This window comes from Kogia breviceps, chromosome 7, assembly GCF_026419965.1.
Source record: "Kogia breviceps isolate mKogBre1 chromosome 7, mKogBre1 haplotype 1, whole genome shotgun sequence".
NCBI lineage: Eukaryota > Metazoa > Chordata > Mammalia > Artiodactyla > Physeteridae > Kogia > Kogia breviceps.
Window position 1 is genome coordinate 105,595,522 of NC_081316.1, and position 14,133 is coordinate 105,609,654.

The window sequence follows — 14,133 nt, forward strand, 5'->3', positions numbered from 1 at the left end:
AGCCATGTCTATTCCTAAGTCTAGTTTAGCAATAATTCTTATTTTCTAAGAGGAAGGAGCTATCACTGTACCACTTCCTATCACTAGGAAGCTATCCTGCTTCCTAGATGAATGAAAAATCCAACTATCACCCTCCAAGATCCCTGGGGGGTTCAATATTAGCTTGTATTCTTCCCCAAAACAGAATATCCATTTAAGAAAATTATTTTAAAAAAATAAATGTGTTTATTAAAAAGGGAAAACCCTAACCAAGAACAAACCCTGGAACACAGAGAAATCAACGCTTCCTCTGAAAGCCAGCAACAGGCAGTGTCGGCACACCTGAGAAGTACAGGTCCTTCAGTCCAAATATTACGTCTCAAATATTCTTCTGTAGTCAAAACTGGCATCCAACAAGTCGATGGTCTGTGTGGGCCCTGATTATGAGCACAGATGACTGTTGCAGCTGGACGTCTGTCCACCCTGTGTCCACCACCACAACCCACAGCCACCCCCACTGCCTCAGAAAAGTTACATATCCTCAACACTCCACTTGTAGGCAAGTTCCTCCACAGCCTTCTTGCTGGCAAGCCTGGCAAAGCGCTTCTGTTCAAATCCATTGGATCTGCAACCAAGAAATACTAATCAGCCAGAATCCTGAACTGAACATTTGTTTTTGAAAAAAGAGTTCACAATCTAAGGAGCAGGAAAGTAAAGGCAATCATGTGAAAATATTTAAGACATAAGCAACAGATTCAGAAAGATAGAATACATAATCCACCCTCTTATTAGTCCTTGTTCAGTTCTTTCTCAAACTCTTTGACAACTGTTTCAAACATTTACCACTCTCTAAAGGCCCAACTCACTCTCAACTGCTGTCTATTCATTTATCTATTTGTCTATTCATTTATCCATTCATTACATAAACAATTAGTGAATTCTTATTATATACTAGGCACTGTGTCATGAAAATGAGTATAACATAGCACCTACCCTGATAAACTCACAGACTCGTGGAGGAGATGGACATTTAAGCAAATAATTAAAACAAAAAGCATAGATGATGGTAGAAATATGCACTGGGTATCATGGAAGCAGAGTGGGGATCTTACTCAGCTTGGGAGGGGGATGGACAAGAATGGTCAGCAAAGGCTTCATGAAGATGGCCCCTACGCTAAGTCTGAAAAGAAAGAGTTAACCAGAGGGCCAGAAGGGTCAGGAGGGCATTTCAGCACAGAGCATAGCACGACCAACAACAGCAAAGGCACAAAAGTAAGAAATAGTATGGCACATGCAGGGAACCAAAGGCAAACTGGTATGGCTGGAGCGTCAAATATGAAAAGAGAGTAGCACGAGACAAAGTTAGAAACGTAGGTAGAGGGCAAATCATAATGAGCTCTGTAAGCCATAGTATAAAGCTTAGATTTCATCTAGTAAGGATAAATTTATTTTTTTTAATTTTTATTGGAGTACAGTTGATTTACAATGTTGTGTTAGTTTCAGGTGTACAGCAAAGTGAATCAGTTATACATACACATATAGTCACTTTTTTTTTTTTTACATTCTTTTCCCATGTAGGCCATTACAGAGTATTGAGTAGAGTTCCCTGTGAAGGATAAATTTAAAGTGGGAGCATAAACTGCATTTCAAAGAGATCACTCTGGAGGAGACTGAAGGCAGGAAAGTTACTGCAATGGTCCAGGCAACAGATGATGAAAGTAATGATAAAGAAGAGGGACAGAAAGAGAGAAAACATAGTAGGACTTAGTGATTGATTAGTTATATAAGAGCCAAGGAGGAAGAGGTAAGTTTGACTCATGGGTTAATAATTTTAGTGACTAGATGAATGCGGCTGCCATTAACCAGGACAGAACACAAGAGTAGGAGCACGCTTAGAGTAGGGAAAGCTGATGAGTTCAGTTTTGGATATGTTTGCATTTAAGATGCCTCAAGTACATATCAACAGAGAAATCCAATGCACAGCCAGATACTCCAGACTGAGGTGCAAATACAGATTTGGGAATCATGTACATAGAGCTGGTAAGTGAAGGTATACTAGACAAGATTCAGCCAAGAGAGCACATGGAGTGAGAACAGCTAAGGGTTACAGATGGAGCCCTGAGAAACATTTAAGCAGGGGGCACAGAGGAACAGAAGTTCATAAAGGTGGCCGAGATGAAATGATAAGAGAAAAAAACCAGAAGTAGGGTGTCATGGAAGTCACTACACGGGTGAATTTCAAAGAGTGGCCCTCAACTCCCTTCTAATACCATGTACTTCGTCTTCTTATATAAACCTCTTGGAAGAGCCTTTATTCACTGTCTACTTCCTTATTTTTCATTCACTCCTTGACACATTAGAACCTGGCTTTTGTTTCACTATGCTATGGAGTTAATGCTCTCTCAAGTCATTAATGACCTTCCTTATTGCCAAACCCAGTGATTTCTCCCTCTCACCTAATCAGTCACTAGGTCCTGGCATCTTATCACTTAACCAATTTCCCACTTCCTCCTCTCTCCATTCGTACTACCACTGTCATGGTTCAGACCTCCATCATCTTTACCCTAATCTACTGCAACAACCTTGTATCTTGTCTCTCTACGTCTAAATTTGTGCCTTGCAAATGCTTCATACGACTGCTACAATGTGTCACCTATCTAGAATGCAGAGCTACTGTTAATCCACCAGTGGCTCCCCTCTGCCTCTAAGGTGAACACAAAGCTCCTCAGAAATGTTTCCAAGTCCTTCAGTGACCAGGCCCCTGCTTACCTTTCCAGCCCATCTCACACAACTCCATTTCACACTTACTGCTATCCAACATCAAACTGCTTATAACAGGCCCCCAACCCCACCAAACACTAGGATGTTCCATATCCTTATGACCTTGCAATACAGGATGCTCTTCCTTAAATATCCTTCCTTTCCTTCTTATCTTGGTTCATAACTGACATCCCTTAAGACTTAGCTCATGTATCACCTCCTCTAGGAAGCATGCATTCCCTGACCACAGTCTCCCAAGGCTGAATCTAACTACTCTTCCTTTGTGCTCCCAAGGCACCTTGAAAATCCTCTATAGTAATACTTAGCAAGTAGCATTGAAATTATTTACTTGTCTGTCTTCTCCTCTAGATAGAAAGTTAGTTGCTATGCTCAAGGACCGTCTCTCACTAATTGTGAGACCCTGGCACGTAGTACATAGCTGCTTAAAATTATAATACGTATGCTAAGTGCTACTGAACTGATTGGGATGACAAGGCTTCCCTCTTTCCTAAGGCCTTCCCTAAAGGATCAGTTGGGTGAGTAGTGAAAGGGTGAGGAAGAAGGGAAGCTTATTATGAATGGCACCATCTCCAACCTTAGAAGCATGCATGGTGTTCTAGAGCACAAGGAAACCACTGCTTCTTGTCTTGGGGAATAAGTACCTAAGAGAATCAACACTAATATGATCAAACAGACAAAAAGGTCGTATGAATAACAAAACCAAACCCTAAATAGAATCAAAAAAACAAACTGCAAGAGAACACACAGTGGAAAGAGCTTTAGACCAAAGAATCAGATGCCCAAGGTCTAATTCCAGCTTTATCAGGCGAGCTGAAAGACTCTTAAGTTGTTAAATTTATTGGGGCCTCCGTTTCTCTTTTAAATAATGTAAGTTAGTTTAATTGACCTTATGGGTTTTTCTAACTGTAACATACTACAGATCTGTTTTACAAATATTCACTTGCCAAAAACAGACAAAAGCAGAAAAGGCAATGAAAGAATAAATAATCAGAAAGAAAGCAAGGATGAGAAAGGGAACTAAAAGGAAAAATCTAGGAGAAAATAAGAATGAGAAGTATAGGAAAACTACTGGGAGAGATGGAGACAAATTATACCAGTTAAAAACCAGGTCAGGGAGAGTTCTGTTTTAGGTCCAGAAATTTGAAAAAAAATAGAAAAAAGAAAAAAAGAATGAACTCAGTGTAGCAGGAGTATCTTTAGGGTTGTGGCTATAAAAAGATCTACTTCTGGCTATACAGCAAATTAGTATTCTGAAAAAATCCTCCTGTTGCCTAAAAGCCGATATAGAGTGTGCTGCAAACAAAAGCAGGAAAGGAGCCTGAAACCACAGCCACCCTGAGGATACCTGCCAATATCAGGAACTAGACCTCTGGATTTAGATGGCAGCTTAAAGGACAGAAGATAATGCCTTAGGCCCATGAAAAGCAGAGTGGTAGATTCCAGACACGGCAGAGAACTCGTGCAAACTAACCTACACTCAGAAAACAATTACAAAGTCTGGACAAAATATAAAGATACAAGTATCTGAAAGTATTTGAAGGCATGAGAGAGTGACCAAAAGCAGACAAAACTTAGGTGGGAGTCTAGGTGTGAGAAGAGATTTGTGAGGCTTTTTGCCAGAGGGCACTTCCCAAACTGCACAGCTCATGGAGGCAGAAAGCCACAGGCTTACTGGCTTGAGGTGTCAGTGCAGTGAGCAGAGCAGCTGGAAAATCAGGGAAGAAATACTGAAAGGGAGGGAGCTTCAAAAGGGATGAACCCCAAAATCTACATACAAACTGCACCCAAATCTTTGGCTAACTGCTAAACTGTGCTTGCGCAGGGGAAACCCCCTTGGGCCCCATGAAAAAGCAGCAGCTAGAAATTGAAAGAACTGAGCAGAAATTTTACCTGCTGCCCACTGCAAAGGAGTTAGAGTTTGGAGTTAAAATACAGCTAAGTTAACAGTCTGCTGGAATAAAATTCAACACACTTCAAGGACTTCCCTGGTGGCGCAGTGGTTAAGAATCTGCCTGCCGATGCAGGGGACACAGGTTTTGAGCCCTGGTCCGGGAAGATCCCACATGCCATGGAGCAACTGAGCCCATGTGCCACAACTACTGAGCCTGCACTCTAGAGCCCACAAGCCACAAGTACTGAACCTGGGCGCCTAGAGCCCATGCTCCGCAATGAGAGAAGCCACCGCAATGAGAGAAACCCGCGCACCACAACAAAGAGTAGCCCCGCTCACCGCAACTAGAGAAAGCCCATGTGAGGCAACGAAGACCCAACGCAGCCCAAAATAAATTAAATAAATAATTAAAATTAATTAATTAATTAATTAATTAAATTAAAAATAAGATGGTTACACCATTTTATAAAAAAAAAATCAACACACTTCAAAGGAATATAAGAGAATTCAAAGTCTCTGCAATGTACCATTCATAATGTCCAGTATAACATTTTTAAGTGACCAGACATGTAAAGAAACAGTAAAATGTGATGAAACTCAAGAAAAAACTATGAATAGAAACCAATCCTGAGATAACCCAAATGTTGTAATGAGCAGACAGGACTTCAAAGCACCAATTATAACTATTCTCAAGGAAAACAAAAAAAGACTCATAATGAATGAATAGGTAGGAAATCTCAGCAGAGAAATATGTCAAATGGAAATTCTAGAGTTGAAAAATATAATAAACTAGCTGAGGGACTTGCTTGGTGGCACAGTGGTTATATTATAAAAATATAATAAACTAGCTGAGGGACTTCCCTGATGGCACAGTGACGCCTACCAATGCAGGGGACACGGGTTCGAGCCCTGGTCCAGGAGGATCCCACATGCCACAGAGCAACCAAGCCCATGTGCCACAACTACTGAGCTTGCACTCTAGAACCCATGAGCCACAACTACTGAGCCCACGAGCCACAACTACTGAAGCCCACACGCCTAGAGCCCGTGTTCCGCTACAAGAGAAGCCACCGCAGTGAGAAGCCCATGCACTGCAATAAACAATTGCCCCTGCTCACCACAACTAGTGAAAGCCCACATGCAGCAACAAAGACCCAATGCAGCTAAAAATAACTAATAAATAAATTTAAACTAGCTGAAACAAAAAATTCAGTGTATGAGCCTAATAGGCTAGAGATGGCAGAAGAGTCAACGAACTTTAAATCAGATCAAAAGAAATTATCTCACCTTAGGAACAGAGAGAAAAATAATGATAGAAAAATGCACAGGACTTCAGAGATCTATGGGATAATATCAAGTAGTGGAAATAGTGTAATTGGAGAAGGAAAAGTGGTTTAAAAAAAAAGAAGAGGAATTGAACAAAAAATAGCCAAATACCTCCCAAATGTGAAAAACATGAACTCATAAATCCGAAAAGCTCAACAAACTCAAAAAAGGAAAAATACAAAGAAAACCACACCTAGGTACATCATAGTCAAACTGCTGAAAACCAAAGACCAGAAGGAAATCTTGAAAGCTGCCAGAGAATATATTATAATGTGTATATGCTGGGGTTAGGGGGTAAGACAATGAAACAAATGAAATCTGAGGGTTGACTTCTAATTGGAAACAATGGAGGTCAGAAAGTGATGAAAAAAAGTCTTTAAAGGGCTGACAGAGTTGTCATAGAAGTCTGGTACTGTCAATCCTGAGTTGTCTGTGTTGGTTTGAAACCTCAGGAGTTCCCTGGGTAAAACCTGAAATTGGCCCCCATACACGGAGGACAACGAGAGACCAAAGAAAGAGGCAGATCACTCCAGACTGGCAGGTGGCAGGTTTAATAAGCAAAGGAACTTACATACAAGGTTTGTCTTGGGCACAGGACAAGTGGTTCTCCACACCTGCCTGCCAGAACCTTAAAAGTTTATAGAGGCCTTATATATGAGTTCAGTCACATATTCAGTCCAGATGGTCCCAACAACACCCTACTCTCTCAAGGCTATGTCCTTGAAATGGCTGCCAGTATGGGAAGAGTAGGCAGGATGTACATTCCAAGGACAAGGGAGAGGTAAGGGCCTCCAGTTGCCTGGGTCCAGCTCATAGGTCAACCAGTGGTCACATCACCCCCCTCGATAACCTCCCCCAACACTACGCCAGTGAAACAATCCTTCAAAAACGAAGGTGAGAAAAAATTCTCTAATTTAATTAATAGAACTGTGCCAATGCCAATTCCTGGCTTTGATAATGTACTATGGTTATATAAGATATTATCATTGGGGGAAGTTGGGTGAATGGTACAGTAATATACTGTACTATTTTTTCAAGTTCTTGTGAGCCTAACATTACTTCAAAATTAAAGCTGTTAAGAAACAAAGGTAAAATGAAGACATTTTCATATCAACAAAAACTGAATTTTTTGCCAACAGACCTGCACTGAAGGAATATTAAAATTTCCTAATTTCTTTAGGAAAGAAGGAAAAATACCAGAAATTATAACTATGTGAGTAAGTATTAACAACTATATTTTTTTTCTTTTGTTTTCTTAGTTTCTTAAAAAAATATATAACTGCAAAGTAAAAATTTTAACACTGTATTGTGGGATCTATACCATTTTTTATGTAATATGTATAAATAGCATTAAAAACAGAGGTTAAGTAGAACTGTAGTGTTGCAAGGTTCTTATATTTTATGTGAAATAGTACAGTTATAACTCTCAGTAGACTGTGATAAATTAAAGATACGTACTGTGATCCTTATAACAAACACTGAAAAATAAAATTGCAGAGAGGTATAACTAAAAAGAAAACAGAGCAATTAAAATTCACTACTGGGCTTCCCTGGTGGCACAGTGGTTGAGAGCCCACCTGCCGATGCAGGGGACACGGGTTCGTGCCCCGGTCCAGGAAGATCCCACATGCCGTGGAGCGGCTGGGCCCGTGAGCCATGGCCGCTGAGCCTGTGCGTCGGAGCCTGTGCTCTGCGACGGGAAAGGCCACAGCAGTAAGAGGCCCGCGTACCGCAAAAAAAAAAAAAATTCACACACCTAAAATCCAAAACACTGACAATACCAAATGCTGACAAGGATATGGAGCAACAGAAATCCTCACTCTTTGCAGTAATGTAAAATGATACAGCCTCTTTAGAAGACAACTGGCAGTTTCTTATAAAATTAAACATAATCTCAACAATACAATATAGCAATCATTGAGTATTTACCCAAGTAAACTGAAAACCATATCCACATAAAAACCCATACACAAATGTTTATTGCAGCTTTATTCACAACTGCTAAAAACTGGGAGCAACCAAGATGTCCTTCAACTGGGGAATAAACAGACCATGGTATACCCATCCAATGCAATACTACTCAGTGATAAACAAGGAATTCAGTACTGATTCATGCAAGAACATGGATGAATTTTAAAATGCATTTTGCTAAGTGCAAAAGGTCAGACTCAAAAGGTTACACATCGTATGATTCCATTCATGTAACACTCTGGAAAAGACAAAACTATAGGGACAGAAAACAACAGCAGTAATTACAAGGGGTTGGTGGAGGAGGTATAAATGACTAAAAGGAGACTTACACAGGAAATTTTAGAATGATGGAACTATTCCATACAGTACTAGGGTGGTGAATGAATGACTCTACTCATTTGTTAAATCCCATAGAACTATACACCATAAGGAGTAAACACTAATATAAGTAAACTATAAAAGAAAAAAATTACCCAGGATGTTTGGGGGGGGATGGGGGCTGTCTCTTTAAGTTATGTTGAAAAATGGTATTTTGATTAGAAATTATAAGGGTAAGAACAAAATGAACTGCACATAAATGCTACACTCTAGATGGTAAATTAGTTTCTCATTTCTGAATTTCTCAATTTTGAAACTGTTTTACATGTGTCCTGGGATGAGCAAAATGGATGGTGGATGGTGGGTACCAGGTTTCTCAATGTTGGGGAGGTAAGCAAAAAGGAAAGGTAATACTTGGTTAGAGTCAGTTACATCAACATGAACTCATATATATATATATGTAAATATGTGTATATATAATATACTTGCAGGTGAATAGACACAGAAACAATTATAGATATGTGTGTATATACAGACTACTATACACGCATTAACTAGCTCTGTCTGCTGAGAGGGTCTAGAAACAATGACACCTCAGTAACAACAAGCACTCTAGCAGTCGGATCTTGGTTTCTAAGTATCTTTCTCCATTAAAAGCAGCCAGGATTTCTTAGAGAAATGGCTATTTTAGGGCTGGGGCAGAGATAATACAATATGCGCCTGAAGCACCTTAGAGTAAAAGAAAGTCAAAGAATGCTCAAAAAATAAAAGGATAGGCATATAAAAGGGACACCTGAGAGAACTCCCAGTGGCCAAAGAACAGAACAATTTAAGCAACAAAATAAATAACATACTATTAGATTACTATACAAAGTATAAAGTATACATGAGTCCATATTGATATAAACAAATGATTGAGCAAATAAATGGGGAGATGAAACAGATCTTCCTTACAGAAAAAGTCTAAATAATATATGTAGATATCCTGTAGGTCTCCTTTTGAGTGTAAGCTGAACTCAGTCGACTCACTTCCAGAGAAGAGAGTATGAAAGAAGAAAAACAGTCATTTTAAAGCAGAGAAACCCGGCAAACACTCACTACCTTAACCCAGTGATCCAGGTTAACATTACTAGTGATGTCATGTGGATATCATGTAACCCCTAAAATGATGTGATGAGAAGGACAATCCATCACTGTGGAATTCTTTCCAAAACCCCATAACCTCAGGCTAATCATGAGAAAAACATCAAACAAATTCAATTTTGAGGAACACTCAACAAAAATACCTGACCATACCCCCCCCAAAAGTGTTAAGGTTACAAAGAACAAAGAAAGACTGAGAAACTGACACAGATCAGAAGAGACTGAGGAGATATGACAAGTACAATGTGGTATCCTGAATTGGATCCCTGAACAGAAAAAGAACATTAATAGAAAACTGGTGAAAACCAAATAAAATCTGGTGCATTAATAACATACTAATGTTAGTTTCTTAGATTTGATTAATGTACCACGATAAAATAACAAATGGTAACAAAACTGGATAAGGAGTTTACAAGAATTCTTTATACTATCTCTGCAAATTTTCTATAAATCTAAAATTATTCTAAAACCGAAAGTTCACTTAAAAAAAGAATACAAAAAATTTTTTTCAAAACACTACCCCAAGCAACTGCAAAATACACATTATCTTCAAGTGCAAATGGGCTATTCACCAAGGTAAACCATATACTGGGCCATAAAACATGCTTAATAAATTTCAGAAGATCAAAATATTACATAGTGTATTCTCTGACCTCAATGGAATTAAATTGGAAATCTGTAACAATGAGATACCTAGAAAAGTCTACATGTTTGGAATTCTAAAATACATTCATAAGTAAATCATGGATCAAAGAATGAACCAAAAGGAAAATCAGAAAATATTTTGAACAAAATCCAACATACATTCCTGAAAAAAGACATTCCTTAGCAAACTAGGAATAGAAATTTCTCAACTCAATAAAGGAAATCTACAAAAAAAATTCTATAGTTTACAAGATATTTCATGGTGAAAAGGCTGAATGTTTTCCTCCTAAGGTTAGCAACAAGGTAAAATATGTCTGCTCTTACTGCTTCTACTCAACATTTGCACTGGAAAGTTGTAGCTAGTGCAATAAGGCAAGAAAAAGAAACAAAAGGCATCTGGATTAGAAATAAAGAAGTAACACTGTTTATATTCACAGAGAACATGATCCTCTAGGTTCAAAATCTGATGGATCCTACAAAAAAAGCCATTGTACGAAGTGACCGTTACAAAGTGACCTTTACTTCAAGTGGCTGATAATATTTGTTGCCAATGATAAAATAGGAGCTTTCAAGCATAAATTAGAATTTTGAAAAACTTGTACCCACTACTACGAACTCTTTAGCTTCTAGTTATTTAAAGATTTTTGTGATGAGATAAAAGTTAATATTAATACGTATATATCATTATCTGATATTGTATATGAAGTATGTCAACATTTGGAAGGTCTGAAAAACTCAGCAAACCAATGAACAGTACATGATGTTATAATATCATGCATGATGGAGCTTCCCTGGTGGCACAGTGGTTAGGGATCTGCCTGCCAATGCAGGGGACACGGGTTCGAGCCCTGATCCGGGAACATTCCACATGCCGCGGAGCATCTAAGCCCGTGTGCCACAACTACTGAGCCTACGCTCTAGAGCCCGCGAGCCACAATTACTGAAGCCCACGCACCTAGAGCCCATGCTCCGCTACAAGAGAAGCCACCACAATGAGAAGCCCGCGCACCACAACAAAAAGTAGCCCCTGCTCGCTGCAACTAGAGAAAGCCCACGCGCAGCAACGAAGACCCAACGCAGCCAAAAATAAATAAAATAAAATAAATTTTAAATAAATAAATAAAAATAAAATAAAATCATGCATGAGTAAAAGATCCATCCAAAATAGGAAAAAGACCAATGGATTTTAATCTAACAGTATGAAAAGCTTTTTGATATGGTTTCTGATTCCATATTACAAATAACCTTTAAGAAACTACCACTTATTGAGTTTTTGTGTAGTATTTTAAAGAATCTAATACACCTTCCTTTTCTAACTACCTATGTATAAGGTTGAATTTTCTTTATTTCAGCTAAACATACTGCAACAGACTAAATCCTGACATCTTCTTGTACACACTGTTATATTTAAAATGGATAACCAGTAAGGGCCTATTGTATAGCACAGGGAACCCTGCTCAATATTCTGTAACAACCTAATTGGGAAAAGAATTGGAAAAAGAATAGATACTTGTATATTTATAATTGAATCACTTTGTTGTACACCTGAAACACAACATTGTTAATCAACTATATACCAATATAAAATAAAAAGTTAAAAAATAAAAATAAAATAAAATACAAACAAAAAGTCCTGATGTTTTCTATCAGCCCAGACATTAATGATATATGCAAGAATGTAAATCAAAGCTATCCCGAATCCTTTTTTTGTTTGAAAAATATAGTTATTTCACTTCAAAAACAGGGTAACTGTGTTAACGTAATGGCTTTTTTTTAAAGAATTAATACTTTTTAAACTTCTTAGTTTAATTTCTAATATGGTAAATATTAACAGCTATAACCCACATAAACAAATTTAGAGTCCTCAATAATTATTAAGAGTGTAAAAGGGTCTTGAGATGACAAATTTTGAGAGTCACTGTACTAGATGATAGAACAATGTCCTTTAGCAGGCAGGAGATGGGATCTAACATGAAGTAGAGGGACTGACTTTGGATAGGAGCATATATAGTTCATCCATGATAGCAGAAAGGAAGTTAGTGCATATGGATACAGATATGGGTAGGTGAAAAGGCAAGGTGGTAAGGGCAGTGCAACATTACAAGTAACTCACTTCTAAGGCAGTGAAGAAAAGATTCAAGGGCTACATTTTAAAGATACAACATACAAAAGACTTCAGACTAGCACCTATCATTCATCCTCCCCCAAACCTTAGAAAATATCATTAGAAGTGATCAGTGTCAAAAACAAAGGGTACCCTAGCTGGACCACCTGAGTTATTTGCCCAGAGCTTTGAAAAGGAAAAAAGGAAGGAGTATTCTAAGCATGGGAAATGAGATTTGAGAAATAGAAGCAACCAAATTGCATATTATTAACCTTGTGATCAGAGCAGAAAATGAGGCAGAGTGTAGAATGATTTGAGAACAGTCAGGGAAGGTTCAGGTTAGATGGAAGAGAAAACAAAACTGTAGGAAATATTCAGGTTTACCTGTCTACTCCATCCCAGCGATATCCAGGCCAGATATTGAACCTGTTGGGAGGAGGTGCTGGGCCACTGTAGCGAGGTCTCACTAACGACAGGAGAGGGAGAAAAGTTAGTTACCTGCATAATTCAAATCAGAGCTGGATGGCAGAGGGAAAAAACTTTTTTGTACAGAAGTCTCTTGAGTTAAATCTAAATTCCCCAATACAAGAAATCTGAAATTGTATGGGAAAGCCTTCATTGCACATAGCTATGTATCATCACCCTAACTGATTTTCTCTCTTCACGTAAGTCACCTCATTCTCTGAAGATTCCCAGAAGGCTCACCTTTCTTATTCTTGTCCTCCTTGGCCTTATTCTTCTTGATAAAGTTGGCCATGGGATCCCCCTCTCTTTCTTTTTCTCTCAGCATCCGATCTAGATCTTCATCATCAATATAGCGGGCCAAAGGCTTTTGCATTTCCTTCATTGCATCCTCCACATTTTGTTGCTGCTGCCGGCTCTGTGCAAGCCTGGACAAAAAAAAACCAGGAGTGTGTGCTATCCTGTTTAACATTTCCACTCTTACACTGAGATGTACTGCTACACTTGGAGAACCTCCTCTTTCCAGCAGCCTAGGCCAAATACTGAAAAAGGTAAAATTCTTAGAATACCAATTGGAAGTGTGGAATATATCAGTATCTTAGGAAGGAGACTGAGCACACTGAATTTCCCATTCCTGAAAACAGCTTTGAAGGCAGAAGAATAGTGAAATGACTTCCTCTGGTCACTGCAGTCTTGTTTTTCCTTTCAGTGGTTCTCTTACCCTTTTCCCCACTGAGCATACAGCTCATCTCTCTCTGAGTCCTTCTCCGCTTTTCTCCTCTGCTCTAAACGTTCCAGTTTCAAATTCCTCTTACGACCGGACTTATCTCGAAACACGGTTTCAGCATACTGGAATTCCGCTGCAAAGGAAAATTATACTTTTAAAGATAAACACCAGGTATCAAAATCAGAAATAATATTCTAACAGCTGAAATCAACCACTTGGGGTTCTGATGCTGGGTTAGAACTTTCACAGCCGGACTACTAGTAGTCCCTACTAACATCTAAGTGCATATTGGTAATGATCCTGAAAATTAACATTTTTCAAGAAGGAAAATAACCACTTGGACCCAATACGAAGTTAAAATAATGCACAAAACCAGAGCTGAAATTTGACAGCAATTAAAACTTTTAAATATCAGGTATAATAAGCTACATTTAAAAAAATAAAAGCTACAATAGGCTCAACTGGTCTCTGCACTTTCACATTTTTACCTTCAAATGCCATGGTCTCTTGGTCCCGTCTCTTGAGCTCCTGCAGCTCTCGTTGTATGTCAGTTAACACCAACCCAGTTTTAGCCCCAGAATACATGTGTGCAGCCTATGCAATGGAAAAGGGAGCATCCGACATTAATAAGACAATGCAGCAATAGACTCCATGGGTATACACAGTTAGGTGTATTTTTGTCTGATAATCAGCAATAACCAAACCAAAATCTCTAGCTTTATATTCTTATTATCAACCACAGGATTCACAAAATAGAAAAGAAGAAATAAAACTGAATTTCATGGA

General features: G+C 38.6%; 1 protein-coding gene across 1 annotated transcript in view; it reads right to left on the reverse strand.

The window, feature by feature from the left end:
* Nucleotides 1-202: 202 nt before the first annotated feature.
* BUD13 (BUD13 homolog) overlaps nucleotides 203-14,133 on the reverse strand; it is a 33,971-nt gene continuing 20,040 nt past the window's right edge. The window contains exons 6-10 of the mRNA XM_059070189.2: nucleotides 13,836-13,941; nucleotides 13,342-13,480; nucleotides 12,864-13,048; nucleotides 12,543-12,624; nucleotides 203-604 (exon numbers count right to left, since the gene is read on the reverse strand). Coding sequence (XP_058926172.1) covers nucleotides 511-604; nucleotides 12,543-12,624; nucleotides 12,864-13,048; nucleotides 13,342-13,480; nucleotides 13,836-13,941 — 606 coding nt within the window. The 3' untranslated portion in view covers nucleotides 203-510. The remainder of the gene's footprint in view (nucleotides 605-12,542; nucleotides 12,625-12,863; nucleotides 13,049-13,341; nucleotides 13,481-13,835; nucleotides 13,942-14,133) is intronic.